The sequence below is a fragment of the Heloderma suspectum genome, chromosome 2, assembly GCF_057233095.1.
Source record: "Heloderma suspectum isolate Gila_16-S chromosome 2, 16-S_ref, whole genome shotgun sequence".
NCBI lineage: Eukaryota > Metazoa > Chordata > Lepidosauria > Squamata > Helodermatidae > Heloderma > Heloderma suspectum.
In genome coordinates this window covers 300606750-300627717 of record NC_139459.1, presented here as the reverse complement: position 1 = coordinate 300627717, position 20968 = coordinate 300606750, and the positions used below count along the sequence as shown (strand labels likewise).

At 43.4% G+C, this 20968-nt stretch overlaps 1 protein-coding gene across 1 annotated transcript in view; it reads left to right on the top strand.

Annotated features, from left to right (window-relative positions):
- Nucleotides 1-20968, top strand: part of DNAH12 (dynein axonemal heavy chain 12) — a 181808-nt gene that overhangs the window by 61219 nt on the left and 99621 nt on the right. Inside the window, exons 30-36 of the mRNA XM_084840071.1 lie at nt 419-528; nt 10085-10268; nt 10919-11059; nt 13077-13160; nt 13250-13438; nt 17059-17178; nt 17454-17642. Of these exons, the coding sequence (XP_084696197.1) occupies nt 419-528; nt 10085-10268; nt 10919-11059; nt 13077-13160; nt 13250-13438; nt 17059-17178; nt 17454-17642 (1017 nt within the window). The remainder of the gene's footprint in view (nt 1-418; nt 529-10084; nt 10269-10918; nt 11060-13076; nt 13161-13249; nt 13439-17058; nt 17179-17453; nt 17643-20968) is intronic.

Sequence of the window (20968 nt, the reverse complement as noted above, 5' to 3'; positions counted from 1 at the left end):
CTAATTATTCTTGGGGTGGTGGTGGTTATGGGCTAGTATGTCTTTTAAGAACCTAGTAATGCTCCAGTCTATGTGCACTCTAAAACTGAGCTAGAACATGGGTCCATATTGCCTACTTCCTTTTGTCAGAGATGATTCTGTGAGTACACTGGAAAATTCTGTTCATTCCTCTAAATCTACAAGACACTTTTCTACATAACTTTACCTGTTTTGCTATTTAAATCATTTCAATAGTTTGTTAAATTCATATTATTTTTGTTCTAGCATAGTAAAACTCAGTTGGCTTAATGGATAATGCTTTAAGGTATACAATTTGTATATGATGAATGTTAATTCTGTTTAATGAAATGTGTACATGTGTGTGTACATGCCAAAGAGGGAGAAAATACAGTATTTCTCTTTTTAAATTGTATTTCAGGATTTTCTGGAATGTGCAAATGAATGCTGTAAAACGCATAATGTCCAGCCTGTTAAAGTTTTTCTAGAAAAGATTATACAGACCTATGAAATGATGATAGTTAGACATGGGTAAGTATATTTGTGAGAAATAGCTTTCATAAATATGGGTTGCAATTTAGCCCATATAATAGTTACACAGTTCCATGCTAGACAATGGGACTTGAGTAAGACTAGTATCAATGGCTACTAGTCTTGATGACTAGGTGCTACCTCCAGTACCAGAGGCAGCGAGCCTATGTATACCAGTTGCTGGGGAACATGGGTGGAAGGGTGCTGTTGCACTCATGCCCTGCTTGAGGGTTCCTTGTCGACAGCTGGTTGGCCACTATGTGAACAGAATGCTGGACTAGATGGACCCTTGGCCTGATCCAGCATGGCTCTTCTTATGTTCTTATGTGTTATATTGGCTGGACTGTAGTCATGAGTAGTGGAATGCTTCACGCACGCATCTATCATTGGGTATACAGGGCATTTTGTATTGTAGAAGTGCATAGGAAGTGACTTGGTTTCAGTTGCTCTCTTCATTTCTAAAATGGTAATGGCGAAGGTTTAGGCAATACTGGCAAAGATGATAAAACTGGCCATAACCTTCATAACCTCTGGCATAACCTCCAATTCTTTTCTAGGCTGTCATAAAGCCCTCTCCCCCAAACTTTAAAAAGAAGAAGCTCATTATCACTGCTGACATCACAATTGTTTGAGCTAGGCTATTGAGGTTGCTTTTTATGTCCTGATAGAAGAGCCAAAAACACCCTCAATATTTAAGGGGTTAGAAGTAGCATGGTTAGGCTGAGTGTGAAAAGACCCAAAATGCAGGACAGTAATGAAAAAGTAAAATTGAATTTATTTTAGGAAATCAGAATGTATATGGCATTAAAAATTTAAAAAGAAGAAAACACATGCCTTTTGCCATCTCTATAAATATACCAGGAGGGAGGATGGCTAAAATGCAGGTGGAAGAAGACTTGGGCCGAGTCCAAACAAACACAGGTTAGAGCACGTTATTGAGCCTACTCTATGACAGTGATAGTGGTAGGGAGCAGTTCTTTTCCACCACCATTGTACCTTCTCAGTGTTGTCCAGCAGAGCTTTTCTGAGTGGTTCATGTCCTGCTGGAATCTGAGCCAAGGAGAGACATGGTGGAACCCTTGGTAGCACACAGTGACAAGTGTGGACAACACATTGAAGATAAAATCACTCACATTCATCATGATTTTGACACAACAGTTAATGCAATTCCATTAGTAGAAGTGTCCAGAGCACTCACTGGTTTAGTTTTATTTGATGAGTTTCAGTTGTTGAAGCTGGAGGATGTGAACAAAGTCCTTGGCCAAGTCCAGTTGACCACCTGTGTGCTTGACCATTGCTCTTCAAGGTTAATTACATCTAATAGAGAGGGGATGTCCAGCTAGGTCCAGGAGGTTCTAAATTGCTCTTTGAGAGAGGGGGTAGTACAGACCTCTTTAAAGAACACAGTAATTAGGCCACCCTTGAAAAAGCTTAACTGGGACCTGGAAGATGTTAACACTCTTGAATGAAACTGATCATCTAGATCTATTTCAGTCAGGCTTCAGGCCAGGGTTTGGAACACAAATTGCTTTGGTCGCCCTGTGGGATGATCTTTACTAAGATTGGAACAGCAGGAATAAGACCCTGTGATTCTCTTGGACCTCTCAACTGCTTTTCATAGAATAGTAGGATTGGAAGGGGCATATAAGACCATCTAGTCCAACTCAGGAATCAGAAAGTAAAAGAATCCCTGAGAGGTCCAGCTTCATCTTGAATGCCTCCAGTGTGGGAGAGCCCACCATGTCCCTTGGTCATTGGTTCCATTGTCGTATTGCTCTAACAGTCAGGAAGTTTTTCCGGATGTTCAGCTGGAATCTGGCTTCCTGTCACTTGAGCCCATTATTCCATGTCCTGCACTCTGGGATGATCAAGAAGAGATCCTGGCCTTCCTCTCTGTGACAAACTTTCAAGGACTTGAAGAGCGCTATCCTATCTCCCCTCAGTCTTCTCTTCTCAAGGCTAAACATGCCCAGTTCTTTCAGTCTCTCCTCAGACGGCTTTGTTTCCAGTCCCCTGATCATCTTCATTGCCCTCCTCTGAACCCTCTCCAATTTGTCCGCATCCTTCTTAAAATGTGGTGCTCAGAATTGGACACAACACTCCAGATGAGGTCTAACCAGTGCTGAGCAGAGGGGAACTAGTACTTCATGGGATTTGGAAGCTCTACTTGTATTAATGCAGCCCAAAATAGCATTTGCCTTTTTTGCAGCCACATCACATTATTGGCTCATACTCAGTTTGTGATTTACAAGTCCAAGATCCTTTTTGCTTGTAGTATTGTTGAGCCAAGTATCCCCCATCTTGTAACTGTGCATTTGGTTTCTTTTTCCTAGGTGCAGAATTTGGCATTTATCCCTATTAAATGTCATTCTGTTGTTTTCTGCCCAGCACTCCAGTCTATCAAGATCACTTTGAATTTGGTTTCTGTCTTCCAAAGTATTAGCTATCCCACCCAATTTTGAGTCATCTGCAGATTTGATCAGCATTCCCTGCACCTCCTCCTCCAAGTCACTAATAAAAATGCTGAAGAGCACTGGGCCCAGGACTGAGCCCTGCGGTACCCCGCTCATTACCTCTCCCCAGTTTGAGAAAATCCCATTGATAAGCAATCTTTGAGTCCGATTCTGTAGCCAACTGTGGATCCACCTGAGAGTTGTTTCATCTAGCCCACGTTGAGCTAGTTTACTCATCAGGAGATCATGGGGCACTTTGTCGAAAGCTTTGCTGAAGTGTAGATATATTATGTCTACAGCATTCCCACGGTCTACAAGGGAGGTGACTTGATCAAAAAATGAGATCAGATTCGTCTTGCAGGATTTGTTCTTGACAAATCCATGTTGGCTTCGAGTAATCACTGCATTGTTTTCAAGGTGCTTCCAGATGGATTGCTTTATCGTCTGCTCCAGAATTTTCCCAGGGATTGATGTCAGACTGACAGGTCTGTAGTTCCCAGGTTCCTCCTTTTTACCCTTTTTGAAGATAGGGACAACATTAGCCCTCCTCCAGTCATCTGGCACGTCACCCATCCTCCATGAAGAGAATAGACAGCGGTTCTGAGAGTTCTTCTGCCAGTTCCTTTATTACTCTAGGATGCAGTTCATCTGGCCCTGGAGATTTGAACTCATTCAAAGTAATTTGGTGTTCCTTGACCATATGCCTATCAATCTCAAGCTGCAATCCTGCCCCTTCAGCCTGTACTTCACCTTTGCCAGGGGGTTTATAGACCCTCTTTTGGGAGAAGACTGAGCTGAAGTAGGAGTTGAGCACCTCTGCCTTTACTTTGTGATCTGTTATCATTTTGCCATCTTCATTGAGTAGATGAACCACCGTTTCTTTTCTCTGTCTTTTACTATGCATGTATCTGAAGAAAGTCTTTTTTGTTGCTTTTAGCATCCCTCGCCAACCACAGCTCATTCTCAGCTTTAGCCTTCCTGTGACGCCATCCCTACAATTCTGTGCTATCTGCCTGTACTCTTCCTTTGTAGCTTGGCCTCTTTTCCACTTCCTGTATGTGTGCTTTTTTGTTCTCAGGACATCTCTAAGCATTTTGTGAAACCACATTGGCTTCTGTTGTCTTCCACCTTTTTTTCTTGTTGGAATTGTTTGTAATTGTGCCTTTAGAATTTCCTTTTTTTAAAAACTCCCACCCATCTTGGACTCCTTTTCTCATTAGAGTCGCTTGCCATGGGACCTTACTTATCATTGTTGTGAGTTTATTAAAATTGGCTTTCCTAAAAGGGTACACATTTTGGCTACACTCGGCTTTTGCTTCTTTTAGAACCAAGAGCACAAGTATAACATGGTCACTTTCCCCCAGAGTTCCTGTAACTGCAACTTTATCCACTAAGTCATCTCTGTTGGGTAGGATCAAGTCAAGGATAGACGATCCTCTAGTTCCTTCCTCCACTTTCTTTAGAAGAAAGTTATCAGCAACGCATGTCAGGAATTTCTTGGAGGGACCATGTTTTGTAGAATTTGTCTCCCAACAAATATTGGGGAAATTGAAGTCCCCCATTACTATTACATCTTGCTTCCTTGAAGCATTGGCAATTTGCTTTTCAAAAGTTTGATCCTTGTCTTCTCCTTGATTGGGTGGCTGGTAGTAGACTCCGACCACCATGTTCCTTTCATTCTTTGCTCCATTTATTTTAACCCAGATGCTCTCGATGGGGCTACCAAGCTCATCCGCCTGTATTTCTGTGCAGAGGTATATATTTTTAACATATAGTGCAATTCCACCTCCCTTTCTGTTCCTTTTGTTCTTTCTGAACAAGTTATATCCTTCAACTACTGTATTCCAGTCATGGGAGTCATCCCACCAAGTTTCAGTTACACCTATCAAGTCATAATTTCCCTCCTGTATTAAGAGTTCAAGTTAGTTCTGTTTGTTTGCCATACTCTGGGCATTAGTATATTGACATCGAAGACCATTGGCTTTCTTCCTACATATTTTTGAAGGCTATTATTGGAAGCTGTTAGAGCTTTTGTTGTATCCATTGTGGTACATGAGCTTTCATCCATTGTTACCCCCAACTTTACATCTCCCTCCCCCATAGGATTTAGTGTAAAGCCCCCCTGATGAAGTTCTTCATGCTGTGGCCAAACACATTCTTCACAGCCCTTATGAGCTGCAACCTGTCTCTTGCCAACAGTCCATCTTCCAGGAAGTTAAGCCCATGGTCCCAGAATCCAAATCTCTCGTGTCAGCACCATCTTCGTAGCCAGTCATTCACCCAGAGTATTTTTCTTTCCTTTTCAATCCCTCTTCTAAGTACTGGAAGGATGGATGAGAAAACTGTCTGGGCCCCAAAGTTCTTGAGTTTCTTTCCCAAAGCTTCAAAGTCTGACATGATTTCTTCGTAGCTCTGCTTGGCAGTATCATTTGTTCCCACCTGGATGAGAAGAAAGGGATACCTGTCTGTGGGCTTTATGAGTGTAGGCAACCCTTCAGTCACATCTCTAATCTGTCCTCCCAGGAGACAGCATACCTGACGAGTCCATGGGTCTTCACTACATGCTTGGCTTTCAGTCCCACGCAGCAAGGAGTCTCCCACATCTACTACTCTTCTTGTTGTAGGCCTTGGTTTCATTGCCTCTACTTGACTGACCTTCAGCTTCTTGCTTGCTCTCATGCAGGGTTCCCTGTAATTCTTCCTCTGCAGGCTGTCCTCCAGTCTCATCCTCAAGTACCTGAAAATGGTTCCATAATTCCACTGCTTCCACTGGTGCAGAGTGGCTTCTAGTTCTTCTGCTCCTAATGGTCCCCCTTTTCCAAAGAGTACCTGTCAGGGTGGACACTGAGCCCATAGAACCTCAGAGCAGTTCTGATTCTGAGGAGGAACAGTCGTCCGTGGGAGAGGAGCGCACTCATCCCTCCCAGGCCCTGCAGCTGGCAGAGATTCCTCCTGCCAGCATTCCAGAGATAGATAGCGGTCCTGGGAGTGAAAGAGCATGGGAGGAGGGCTTGCTGGATGCTCGATGCAGATGCACAGAGCGACGAGCTATGGAGGGCGTGGAAAGGAGGCGTAGCGCCCATTTGGCACGCAAGCAACGGTCGCGTCCAGAGGACCCAAGGGAAAAGGGGAGGGACTCTCCCTAGCCCATAAGTTCAGAGTCTGCAAGTGATTCTTGTTCAAACGGGGACCAACTGTTTCCAACCCGGGGCATAGCTTACTCTGCTGTTCATAGCTTAGTCGCTGGTGATAGAGTTATTAAGTTGTAAAAGGAATAAAGCCTTGAAAAGAATCCTTTGTCTGTGTCTGGAGTTGGCTACTGGAGTAGACTGAAAGAGTCTGGCTAGGGCCCCCTGACAGTACCCTCTACTTCATTTTTCCTTGCCTCAGCATTTTCCTTTTCTGCCTCAGCTTGCTGTTGCTCTTCTAGCTTCTGTACTTCACTTTGCTGCTGTAGTTCCATCATTCTGTCTAAGAACTCTTCGTCTTCTCTTATTCCCTGGAGGGTCGATACTCGCTGCTCCAGTCCTCTTACCTTTTCTTCCAACAGTGTAGTTAACTTGCACTTGTTGCATGTGTAGGCCATGTTGATCGCGGGCAAGAAAACAAACATTGCACACACCTTGCAGGTCACCACCACTGGAGAGTCTTTGCCTTCCATAGTCTCTATTCCCTTTATGTTTCTAGCTTTCTGATGGTACTGGGATGGCCTGTGCTTTGTCCTCTATTCACTGGAGGTTAACAACAGAGTCCCACCAATATGGAAGTGTGTGTTACAAGAAAAGAAATTGAAACAAAAAATTGTTACGGACCTCCCCCTTGACCTCCCCTGCCGAACTCCTGTTCGCTCTCCCTGTTCGCTCACTCTGATTGCTCACTCTCTGGGAGCTTGCTTGCTTGTATAGCCCCTAGACCAGCTAGAGCAGCTTCCTCTGTTCTGCCCCGCTCAGCTAGGGGGTGGAAAAGAGACTGAAACTCCCAACCCACACAGCTGCTGGGAGTACTCAGGCCACACCCCTTCAATTCAGTTGGAGCTCTCAGGAACACATGGTGAGCACACGGTGACTCAGAATGGAAAGGACAGTCCCCTGGGCTTACTCCAGCCCTCTCACTACTTTGCCTTTGTCTCCTCTTCCACTGCCACTCCCCTGCCAAACTCCTGTTTGCTCTCCCTGTTTTGATACCATCAACCATGGTAGCCTTCTGGTTAGGCTGCCTGGGTTGCAAGTTGGAGGCCCTGCCTTGCAGTGGTTCCACTCTTACATGGATGGCTGATTCCAGAAGGTGGTGCTAGGAGATTGTTTCTCTGTGCTTTGGCAGCTATGCTATGGAGCTCCTATCCCTCATGCTATTTAACTTCTACATGAAACTGCTGGGGAAGGTTATCTGGAGATGTGGGCTGAGGTGTCACCAATATGTGGATGACACCCAGCTCTGTCTCTCCTTTTCATCAAATCCAGGTGAGGTAGCTGGTGTTCTGAATCAGTGCCTGGGCATGCTAATGGACTGGATGAGGACCAATAAACTGAAACTCAGTCCAGACAAGATGTTAGTTCTGTTAGTTGATGGTTCATCTGCCAGGCTAAGTGATGTTCAACCTGTTTTGGAGGGGATTTCACTCCCCCTAAAGGATAAGGTTTGTAGTTTGGGGTGCTCTTTGATCCAGCATTGTTCCTAGAGGTACAGGTGCAAGTGGTAGCATAGAGCACTTTTTATCCACTTAGGGCATAATCCTATGAAGATAGTTTTCAGCCACTGAACTTGGAGGCTGGCAGTTATCCTATGTACAGTGGCTGGAGCATGGAGGGGATTCTCTCCTCCGTGATCTGGTCACCCTACATTTCTGGATAGATGCGTGATTTTGTGCGTCCAGCCAGGGACATTGGAACAGGAGTGGGGAGGCTGCATGGCACATAGGAAGCCTCGTAAAGAGGCTTCTAAGGTCTCCTCCTCGCCCCCAGGACCGCCCCCTTTTCACCCTCTCTGTGCTGTATTTGCAAGAATGGAAAAGCAGCCAGCACAGAGAGAACCTCACTGGCTATGAGGAGGCAGGGAGTGCAATTTCTGAGAACCGAGCTTGAAGCCCTGTCTTTGAACTCTGTTCCCAGAAGCCGAAAAATCCTATGGCCCTCTAGGCAGTGTCTAGTGGCCGTAGGATTGCTCTCTTCCAGCTGATATACCAACTACATCCTTATCTGGACAGAGGTTATCCATGCTTCAGTAACCTCTTGTTTGGATTACTGCAATGCATTACATGTGGGGCTACCTTTAAAAATGGTCTGGAAACTTAAGCTGGTCGAAAATAGGCCAGCGAGATTGTTAACAGGTACTGGCCGATATGAACATACTACACCAGGGCTTTGTGATCCGCACTGGTTTCCAGTGTGTTTTCAGGCCCAATTCAAAGTGCTAGTATTAACTCTCAAAGCCCTAAATGGCTTGAGGCCAGGTTACCTGAAGGATCATCTCTTCCCATAGGTACCTCTCTGGACAAGATCATCTTCAGAGGCCATTCTCTGGGTGCCCCTGCCAAGTGAAGTGAGGTGGGTGGCTACTAAGGAGAGGGTATTTTTTGTAGTGGCACTCCAGTTGTGGAATGCCCTCCCCAGAGAGGCTCACCTGGTGCCTATGTTGTCTTTCTGGCACCAGGTGTCTATGTTGTATTTTAGGCACCTTCTTATTTTCCCAGGCATTTTAGTCTTTCAGTTTTTGGTTTAAAATCTCTTCTTGTGTTTTTACATCTTTAGACTGCTGCTGTTTGTTTGTTTGTTTTACTTTGATTTTATACTGTAGTTTTAAACTTTTAGAAGTTTTATATTATTTTTTATTGTGCTATATTTTATGACTTTAATTTGTTGTGAACCACCCAGAGAGCTTTGGCTATTGGGTGGTATAGAATTGTCATGAATGAATGAATGAATGAATGAATGAATGAATGAATGAATGATAAATTAATTAAGACAATGCAGGCCTTCCTGTTCTATCTGTCCATGATGTTATTTGACCTGCAGGGGGGTCCCCAACTTAATTAGTTCCAAGACAGTCTCTTTGTTCACTCTGGTCTCAGAGGTGGAGTCAAGCACATGTTCTTTCAACAAAGGAACAAGACACAGCAGAAAGTTCACCTAGATTGATCCTCTTTCCCACTCCCCACCCCAAAACAACACTTGAACTCTTGCTAGGCAAAGAGGAAACTCTCTTAAGTTAAAGCTGTCTTTTACTCAAAGATATAAGCTCCCTTTGAATTCCCTGGAACTGCCTTTTAATAAACAGAAGCAGCCTCTTAGGGAGATGGGAAGGACAATCCTACCTTTGGCTTGGGCCACTACAGGGCAGCTTCAGCAAGGTGTAGTGGGCCAGTCAGGACCAGCCCTCCCATGAGGCAGGGTAAATCCCCACTTCAGGCAGCACATCTGGAAGGGTAGTGGATCCTGCACACCCTGCCGCCTGGAGAGCCAGGAGTGCCAATGCTTCCATCACCTCATGCCTCTCAAAGTGAGGCATATGGTGGGTTTTTGCTCCAGAAAGCTCTGCTGGTCACTCACTTCCTGAGGCAAATGCTGCAGCAGGAAAGCGGCCATTGCAGCTCTTCAGAGCAGCTGCTGCCCTCATTCTGAATAGGGCTGCTCTGGCAGGAGGCTCCTCTGGAGAGTCCATGATCTCACCTGCTATGTGACCTACTGAGTGTACACCGAATGCACATTCAATGTATTTGTGTGCAACAGGTCTGCGTGCACACACACATACCCCAGTGACAAGTAGCTAGCAAGGGAGAGGTGTCTGCTGGTGACAGACTTTGGTTTACAAAAGAGATGACATGCTTGTATACATGACCAATCAAATAGGCAGCTGGAAAATGGAATTTTCCTGTAGAGTTGGTCTGGTTCAGACATTTTAAAAATGTAGCCAGTTTCCCTTACAATATGGTAATAAAAACTCACATTACTTCTGTCATCTTACTCCTATAGTTCCTCCAAGAAGCTGAATGTTCTAGCTCTTGTGATAATAAATGGCTGAGTATAAGTTTAGGTTTAGTCATGGGAGTAGTCAAATTGACTTCTTGGCAGAAAGGACATTACTGAATAACAACTTTTATTTATCAGTTTTATGCTTGTAGGAGAGCCTTTTGCTGGGAAGACCAAAGTTTTGCATGTGTTGGCAGATACACTTACCCTTATGAAACAACGTGGTTATGGAGAAGAAGAACAGGTTGTACATAGAACTGTGAATCCAAAAGCTATTACTATGGGACAGCTTTTTGGACGATTTGATCCAGTATCTCATGAGGTGGGTATTTAATATATCTTAGTTGCGGGGGAGGGGGGAGAGTACATTGCAGTAATAAACCAGTAATAAGCCCATGCCATATAAGCACCTTGGAGCTCCAAAAATTACCTGTATCTGGAGGAGTGGAGTTTCACTAGGAAAGCTGACATAGCTGTCAGTACTCAGCACCTGAGTTAGTTATTAGAGAGCGATAATGTCCACTTGACCAGCAGTGTATGAAGTCCCTGGGATAATTTCACATTCTCCAAGTTAACTTGGGATCTGTGTATATTGGTCAGATAATCTATGAAATTCCCCATTTCTACTATGAATTTGTGCACCATCTCTTCACCTTTGTGTGAATTGTAATGTCAGTATTTATGCACACTCCATTCAGCTCACATTAATGGTAACATATATATATGCGTGCGTGCATGCGTGTCTGTGTCTGTGTATATATATTTGTTCCAGTGAATGCCCACAAAAGCACTACATGTTTGTGTGTCTGTCTGGATTTATACATAATTTCACACGTAACCTTTTCCTATATGTTTTATTTGTTAGGTTTTGTCCATTCAGTAGAACAAATAATCTTATTTAAATTAAATACAGAAATAGGACCAGCTGATTGCTTACTTCAGATTTTAATAAGTGTTTCTCCCTCATTTTAGTGGACAGATGGTATAGTTGCCAACACTTTTCGTGAATTTGCTTTAACTGAGACCCCTGACCGCAAATGGGTTGTTTTTGATGGTCCTATTGATACCCTTTGGATAGAGAGCATGAACACTGTGTTGGATGACAACAAAAAGGTAACGTCTAAGTGCATATATAGCTAAAAGCAATTGTAAAGATGTTCAAGGAGTGTGCCCTGGTCACAAATAAAAATTATAGAAATAAAAACTATTAAAAACTTAATTCATTGGGCCTAGGTCCAAAATGGCTGATGTGTAAGATAACCAGTATGTAACTCACAGAGTTTCATTAAATTTCTGGAAGCTGGTAATTAGGGACAGATTATACATCATACCATAACTGCCCTGGGTTTTTTTGCATGTTTCTGAGAAGCATCCAGTACTATACAATGTTAGCGGTAGGAACTGGGGTCTGGTACTCTGGGTCCAATATTCAGTTCTTGCACCTTTGTTGCATACTTGTGAGTCAAGCAAAGTTAGTACAGTCTGTACATTTTCATATGAATTATTTTCTTGAGTTTTAATGGAAAAGGAACATAAAAATATGAAACAAAATTAATAATCTTTTGACTACCACCTCCATCCTGCCCATTACAAAACAATATCCCCATTTCTAGAGAATATACTGTCCATTTACAGGTTATTCAGCTGCATCTACCTCTTCATTGTGCAACAACAGCACAATAATTATCACAGATGCATTTGAAGAAGAAGAGGAAGAGGAGGTGGATACACGCATGCGCGCACACACACACTCACAGGAAAAGGGAAACCAGAAAGAGTAGTACAGAGTTCCAGTGGCAGAGCTGGTATATAAGCAGCCAGTTGTCTTATTAAAGCATTTTAAAATGGATCCCATGCTTTTTTCCTAAATATATATAAAGCTTGTCCTTATCCTTAAGTAACCTGCTCTTTAGAAATCACATTCACCATTTCTGGCACTCATGTTTGGATTACTGGCTGACCCTTGGTCTTCCATGTTCACAGCACCAGATTTGACAAAAAGTGCATCATACAGGCACTAAGATTGCTGAGACCCTGTCAACTCCCACACTCTTGGAATATAGCTTTTTCCATTCCAAGAGACAAGAAGAGTTCATGGTACATTAATTTGCTTAGCAATTTCTGCCGCCAAATTTCCCAGGACCCTACAGGACACATGGATGAGAAAAGCTTACATTTCACCATATTGTCAGCAATTTGAATTAGCAGAAAAGATAAGTTAACAAAAGCTAATGTGAAATCAAAAGATATGTACAAAAATGTTTTGTTGTATGAATCTTAGGTGAAAATCCAATTACAATTTAGATATTTCTCTCAGTTCTTTGTTCCAAGGCTCTCAGGGTGCTTCCAGATGGATGGCTGCTAGTGCTACCAGTCGAAGGGCGCTGTGCAGCAATTCCATTTTTCCCTCCTTAACAGATGTTTTTTTCCTGTAAGAAAAGGCAGAAGTGGTGGAAAAACACAATAGGGTTACAAATAGAAGATGATGTCTGGATACCCCTTAAAATTCTGTGAATGAGACTGGGCAGTTCCACAATAAAAGCCTCATCTAGAGGCATCCTCAATCACTCAGCAGAGTCTTCATTCGATGTACCCTTAAAGAATTTGAATTTGGTACTTCCTCTTTCATAAAGTAACTGTACGGATGAACTGTAGTATTAGATAAGATGCTAAGCATTTTATAATTGTTGTTATAAAACAATAATAGTGGGCTAATTGACTGGTTGGGGACACCTTTACCTTTACCTTTTTAATCTAAAAGTAAGTAGATCTATGGCTCATAGGTGGTTGATAATAAATGGTGCATCTGAGTGTATTTCCACATTTGATTAGTATAGGGGGAGATTGTGTGGGGGGGGTCATGTCTTGATTGTACTTTCTGCAAACATAATCAGTGATATGAGGATTTCAATAAGTGAAGCAAATAATAATATCTTTACTTGCCCAGATTTTCCAGTAAAGTGCCTCTTCGCCTCCCCCATCTCCCATTTCAAGTTGGGGATAAATGACCTAAGCTTCTTCTGGTGCAAAATGGTCATAGCAGATTTGTGCTCTTACCAGATTTGTGTGTGTGTGTATATATCTATCTATCTATTTAAACTTGGGTGGGGTCTTTTTTTTTTTTTTTTAGCTTTGTTTGATGAGTGGAGAAATCATTCAAATGTCACCTCAGATGAGCCTTATCTTTGAAGCTATGGATCTTTCTCAGGCTTCGGTAAGTTAAAACCAAGTTCAAATAGTTTACTGGAGTTGAAATTGGAGACATAATGAGATTTTAAGAATACATGTATTATTCTGCTATAGCCCGCCACAGTCAGTCGTTGTGGAATGATTTACCTGGAGCCTTTACAGTTGGGTTGGATGCCACTTGTAACTTCTTGGCTGAACACGCTTCCTGAACCCTTGGATCAAAAGGAGTATCAAGACCTTCTTCAAGACCTTTTTAACTGGCTAATACCACCTGCATTACGAATTCGTCGGAAAAAGTGCAAGGTAGTTTAGCGATGGTTCTCAAGAAAATAGTTACTTTGGCATATCTGTTTTGACAGAATCAGAGATGGATGTAGCCAGTGCACCATCTTGTCCAGGCAGCTATGGATACTTTTCAGCTTGTACAGCCTGAGGATATGGATGAGCTGCTTGGAGGACTGAGACCAATCACCTGCTCTTTGGATCTTTGCCCATCATAGCTTGTAAAAACTGCCATGACTGGATTGAATGTGTGGGTACCAAAATTGGAGAATATTTCACTAAGGGATGGGGTTGTCCAAACTGTTTTTTAAAAAGCTGTGGTGAAACCACTTCTGAAAAACCAGACTTAGATTCTATGGCTTTGGAAAATTATCAGCAAGTCTCCAAGGTACCATTCTTAAGCAGGATCCTAAAGCAGGTGGTGGCTCATTGACTTCAGACTTGAAGGACACTGATTGTTTAGATCCATTCCTGTCTGGTTTTCGGCCTGAGTTTGGGTCAGAAACTGCCCCCGTCACCTTGATGGATGACTTACACCAGGAAATGGACAGGCTGTTCGTTCTCTTGGTCCTCTCAGCGGCTTTCAGTTTCATTGACCATGGTATCCTTCTGGACTGTTTCTCTGGGCTGGGACCTGGGAGTATGGTGTTAGGGTGGTTCCAGTCATATCTGGAGGAATGGATTCAGAAGGTGGAGTTGGGGGAACGTCTATTCCACCCCATGACCTTTGGGGTGCCTCAATTTTCCATCTTGCCCCCACAATTTTCCATCTTGCCCTCAATTTTCCATCTTGTCCCTTGCTTTTAAATATTTATTTATGTATTCATTCATTCATTTCATTTCTATATCGCCCAATAGCTGAAGCTGTCTGGGCGGTTCACAAAAATTAAAACCAAACAGCACACAATAAAACAATTTAAAATATATAGAACATTAAAACCACAATAGAACAATACAACCACAATAAAACCTACCAGCAGTGCAGGAGTTTAAAATACAGATTTAAAACAGCAAAGCTAAAAGTCTAGAAAGCTAAAATGCTAAAATGTCTGGGAAAATAAAAAGGTCTTCACCTGGCACCGAAAGGAATACAATGTAGGTGCCAGGTGAACCTCACGAGGGAGCTTGTTCCAGAGTTGGGGTGCCACAGCAGAAAAAGCCCTCCTCCTAGTAGCCACTCGCCTCACTTCCTTTGGCAGGGGCTCTTGGAGAAGGGCCGCTGATTATGATCTTAAGGTCTGGGCAGGCACATATGAGAGGAGGCAATCCTTCAGGTAACCTGGCCCCAAGCCGTTAATGGCTTTAAATGTTAATACCAGCACTTTGAATCGGGCCCGGAAATGGACTGGCAGCCAGTGCAGCTGAAAAAGTACTGGCGTAATATGAACTCGCTGGCCAGTCCCTGTTAACAATCTTGCTGCCCTATTTTGGACCAGCTGAAGTTTCCGGACTGTTTTCAAAGGCAGCCCCACGTATAACGCATTGCAGTAATCCAGACGAGAAGTTATCAGAGCATGGATAACTGTAGCTAGGCTATCTCTGTCCAGATAAGGGCGTAGTTGGTATACCAGCCTAAGCTGATAAAAAGTGCTCCGTGCCACTGAGTTCACCTGTGCCTCAAGTGACAGTTCTGGATCCAAGAGCACCCCCAAACTATGAACGTGATCCTTTAGGGGGAGTGCAACCGCCTCCAGAACAGGTTGAATATCACCTAGCCGGGCAGACAAACCACCCGCTAACAGTACCTTCGTCTTGTCTGGATTGAGTTTCAGTTTATTGGCCCTCATCCAGTCCATTACCGTGCCCAGGCACTGATTCAGAACAGCCACTGCCTCACCTGGGTTTGATGAGAAAGAGAGGTAGAGCTGGGTGTCATCCGCATATTGATGGCACCTCAGCCCACACCTCTGGATAACCTCCCCCAGCGGTTTCATGTAGATGTTAAACAACATGGGGGATAAAATAGAGCCCTGTGGAACCCCATGGCACAATTGCCATGGCACAGAGCAATAATCCCCCAGCACCACCTTCTGGAATCGGCCATCCAAGTAGGAGCGGAACCACTGTAGTGCAGTGCCTCCAACTCCCAACCCAGACAACCTATCCAGAAGGATACCTGGGTTGATGGTATTGAAACATCTTCATGAAACCACTGGCTTTAACATCTTCATGAAACCACTGGGTGGAGTCATTCATAGATTTGGGTTAAAATGTCATCATTATGCAGATGATATGCAGCTCTGCTCCTTGTTTTCATCTTTTAATCCCAAAGTGGAAGAAACCGTGAACAAGTGTCTGGGGGCAATTTTGGGGTGGATGGGGGCGAACAAGTTGAAGCTTAATCCAGAAAAGACTGAAGTGTTGTAGTTGGGGGGATCTGCTAATCTCGATAGAGGTGTGCAACTAACGCTGGATGAGTTTGCGCTCTCCCTAAAGAACCAAGCACACAGTTTGGGAGTTCTCCTGGACTCGGCCCTTACCATGGAAGCACAGGTGATGTAGGTGGCCTGGCTTACTTTTTATCAGCTTCAGCTGATTTGCCAGTTGTGGCTTTATCTAGAAAAAGCTGACTTTGCCTCAGTAGCACATGCTCTGATTACATCCGGGCCTGATAACTGTAATGAGCTTCACATGGGGTTGCCCTTGAAGACTGTCCGGGAAAGTAGAATTGGTGCATAATGCAGCAGCTAAAATGCCTGTAGGAGCTTGGCGTTCAAATCATGTTACACTTAGTTTACACCAGTTACAATGGCCGCCTATTAATTTCCAGGCCCAATTTAAAGTGTTGGTATTAGCCTAAAACAGTTTGGGACCAGATTATCTGAAGGACTGCCTGCACTGCTACAAGCCTACCTGAGCATTAACATTAACATTTGAGGCCCTGCTGTCTGCTCCACCAATGATAGTGATGAAGTTACTGAGTACCAGAGACAGGGCTTTTCTGTGGCAACCCCACATCGTTGGAATGCCCACCCCTGGGAAGTGCACATGATCCCCTTTTTGCTGACCTTTAGGAAGATTTTAAAGAAAGCTCATCAAGGTGCCTCTGCCCAATTTCTGCCTATTCTCCCCTCCCACTGCAGTCCCCTGTGCCACACCCCAGGCCTTTTTTTTAGAGTCCCCTAACCCTCAGGAGAGGCTTTTCTTGGGTTGCAGGGTGATGCAGTGGGGAGGAGGGGATGGGAAAGTCCCATTGTACAAGCAGACTTGCCAACTGAGCTGGAGCAATTCATGCTCAGCTAATATGGAGCTGGGGCAATTCATGCTCAGCTAATAAAGTTGAGTTTGTATGCATTTTATAAGTGTATTGTGATGTTCGAGGCTATACAGAGCATACTGTACTTAAAAAAATAATTAGTGTACATTTTAAAAATGAAATACTATTTGTTGAAATAATCTTGTTATTATGATTGATTAAGGTGGAAGCTAGTTTCTCTGAGACAATATGAACCAAAAATCACTTTCTAAAGGAAATACTAGAAAACTCTGTTTAGATCCATATTTGTAACTGTTCTGAATTTAAATTAATAAAAGATAAAATGTTGCTGTATTAAAGTAAAAGAATATTATATCAATATTTATTAGATATGTATCTCTGTATCTGTCACACATGTACTTTTTATTATTCTTTTCTCTTACAGGAGTTAGTGTCTACTAGCAATAGCAATAATGTGGTATCTCTCACTCGGCTTCTGGAAATGTTACTTTGTGACTCTGTGCAAAAGGATCCTACCAATAAAAACATCCACAAATGGATTATGGTTGGTCTAATTACATATATTTACATTTAGTTATTGGTTATATTTCCTTTGGCAAATTCCACTGTTTGAACTAGCATTTTTACATTGAATGTTCAGAAACACAGATTAATTTTAATAATTAAAATGTAAAATATTCTTGCTACAGGTAAATAGTGTGCATTTCAAAGTGTTTAAACTGAAAATTGCCATGAGTACATAATTAGCTGTTATAATAATAGGCTGATGAGCATATTCCATGAAACTACAATTGAATAATTGTTATTTTTTAATGGAAGGGTTGTTTTGCATTCTCCGTGATTTGGTCCATTGGTGGAACCTGTGATAGTGATGGTCGGGTTGTGTTTGATAGCTTTATGAGGGATATTATCACAGGGAAGATAGATGAACATCCAGTGCCAGCATCTGTGGGCAAATGGGACCATCCATTTGAAGAGAGAGGCTTGGTGTACGATTACATGTTTGAGGTATGAAATCAGCTATAAAATTAATAGATATTTTAATTGTAAAATGTTTAATAGGTAGCTAACTGTAAATAACTGTTCTAAGTCAGTGAGAACCAATACAAATAGAACTTAAGCATACAAAGCTGTGATATGTATAGCCCCTCCCCAAAAGCTTTGGCTTCAGATGGTTCTGTATCAGCTGGGACTCATACAGTTGAAAATCTTGCATGATAAACAATTAGAAGGGAATACCCGGATTTTATCCTCTTGATCTGCAGCATCTTGATCTGCAATCAAATTCTCTGCTACTGAGCTGTGTATTGCTTCGATTTTCCCTGGCTTTCTTCAGAGTTCTGTGGTGTCCATATAGTCAGGACCAGAAATATTGGAACAAGGATAACTGTTTTGGCAGTTGGCCTCTGTACACCACCACATTGAAGTTGAAAGGAAACACACCCAGATGGGAGCGAAGTCAGGACTTTCAGCTATAATTCAAGGGGTTTGACAAAAGTGGGTCACTACCCGTTCAGGAAGGACAGCCAGTGGCATGCACACACACCCATCGTTGGTGGCTCATAAGTAATGGAACGAATGGCTGACAAGCAGCTGCATGGCCAGGTGTGGCCTTTTTCCTGGCTACCCCATGACCAATCAAGCAGAGAAAAGGCCTGGAGGTGGTTCTGAGTGTTACATTTGCATTTGGTAGCTGTTCACTGGAACTCCCAACACGAGGTCCAAAGAGGTGTCCATGCGAGTGAAGGAGGCCATCATTAGGCTGAGGAAACAAAATAAACCCATTGGAGAGATAGCAAAAACATTGGGAGTGGCCAGTACAACAGTTTAGAACATCCTGAAAAAGAAGGAATTAACTGGCAAGCTCAGCAACAGCAAAGGCCTGGAAGACCACGGAAGACAACTAAAGTGGATGACCGCAGAATTCTGCTCATGGTGAAGAGGAACTCTTTCACAACATCTAGCCAGGTCAAGAATGCTCTTGAGGAGGTAGGCATGTCATTGTCAACATCTACAGTCAAGAGACGGCTTTATGAATGTAAATACAGAGGCTTCACAACAAGGTGCAAACCACTGGGTAACGCTCAAGAACAGAAAGGCCAGATTAGCCTTTGCCAGAAAACACCTACAAAAGCCTGCCTAGCTCTGGAATAAGATTCTTTGGACTGATGAAACCAAGATTAACTTGTATCAGAATGATGGGAAGAGAAAAGTATGGAGAAGGAAAGGAACAGCTCATGATGCAAAGCATACCACATCATCTGTCAAACACGGTGGAGGCAGTGTTCTGGCATGGGCATGTATGGCTGCCAGTGGAACCGGGTCACTGGTGTTTATTGATGACCTGATTGCTGATAAAATCAGCAGGATGAATTCTGAAGTGTATAGGGCTATACTTTCTGCTCAGATTCAGCCGAATGCTGCCAAACTGATAGGATGCCGCTTCATATTGCAGATGGATAATGAGCCAAAACATACAGCAAAAGCTACCCAAGAGTTTCTCAAGGCAAAGAAGTGGGATGTTCTTCAATGGCCAAGTCAGTCACCTGATCTCAATAGAGCTCAGTAGAGCATGCTTTTCACTTACTGAAGGCAAGGCTGAAGGCAGAAAGACCCACAAACAAGCAGAAGCTGAAGGCAGCTGCAGTAAAGGCCTAGCAAAGCATCTCGAGGAAGGAAACTCAGCATTTGGTCATGTCCATGGGTTCCAGACTTCAGGCAGTCATTGACTGCAAAGGATTTTCATCCAGGTGTTAAAGGCGATCCTTAAGTTTGAAATGATGTTGGTTTGTTCCATTACTTATGAGCCCCCAACGATGGGGGGGGGGGTGTATGCCACTGGCTGTCCTTCCTGAATGGTTAGTGCCCCACTTTTGTCAAACCCCTTGAATTACAGCTGAAAGTCCTGACTTCGCTTCCATCTGGGTGCGTTTCCTTTCAACTTCAATGTGGTGGTGTACAGAGGCCAACTGCCAAAACAGTTATCCTTGTTCCAATATTTCTGGTCCTGACTGTAAATCTCTCTGGTGGGCCCCCATCCAAGCACAAACCAGATCCAGAACTGCTGAACTCCATCAAGATTGCTGAATTATATGTGTTCAGACCATGCCCCTTCTGAATAATTACTCTTATATATTTTAAAACCTAATATACAAGTAAAATAACACATATGTTTATTTTTGGATATACCAAACAGTAGTCAACACATTCTGGCTTGGTTTGCTAGGCAAACTCATTATTTTTGGTTGCCACCAACTCCTTCCTTCCCTAAATCCTGTGGCATGTGAAAAGAACTCAGGGAAGGGAGGAGTGTTGGCCCTTGTTCTAAGCTTTTGCAGAAGATGCAAGCAGTACCTTGCTGTTTTTACCTTCTGCTAAAGCCCAACAGAAAGAGAAATCACACCTCCCTTCCATAGAGTGGGAGGGTGAAAATGTAGAAGTGGTTCTTCTTTGTGGGCTCTGCGGGCTCTGCGCATCACACATATGAGCTCTGTGCCACCTCAGAGCCTCATTCAGAAAATTTATATAGCTGAGGAATTTTGAGTGGGAACCCTCCCCCACTGTCCCAGAGCACATGTCCCTAGCGGGTTCCCACCTATTCCCTCCGTTCTTTTTTGACCACCATTGTGGTAGCTTTGTAGAGAATGTCTCTTTGTTCGCTGGTTGTAGTATAACTGCTGAGGTGTTTTTTCTTCTCCTTCATCTTTCTGTCCTCTCATTTTTTTCTTCCTGTTAATAGTGTTTGGATTTTATTTGTTTCTTTTGAGTTTGCAGTCTTCATGATAGGCCACAGGTGTATCGCCTTGAGGGCCCCATTTCAGAAGCGTGTCCATTTTGACTGTAAATTACCTCCTCCTGATGGGCACTCCTTGTGTCTTTTCTGCCTGGGAGAAGGGCACAAAGTGGAGGCCTGCATTCATTGTCAAGCCTTTACAAAACAGATGAGGCTTAATCGCTCTGACAGTGCGGGCTGTTTTGTGGAAGAAAGCCCTTGAAGCGGTGGGGCCATTGGTGGACAAGATAGCAAAGGACCCCCCCCTCCCCCCCGGGCCTCAGAGACCCATTCCTGCTCACCTCAGCCTTTGGGAGTTTTGGAGACTGCTTCTTCTCCTGCTCAAGCCTTGAACCTGCTTGGATCTCATGGGCCGCTGGATTTACTCTTCAGCAGTGCTAGGCTTGCGCATCTCTAATTATCAAGTAGCCATGTCACGTTACCAACTCTTCTTGTGGGAAAAAGTGGGAGCCTTCTTTTATCACTTCCCTGAGGACAAGAGGGGAACTGGCAAAGGTTTTCCAAGGTGAGGCCATACAGCTCTCCCACCAGCTAATAAATA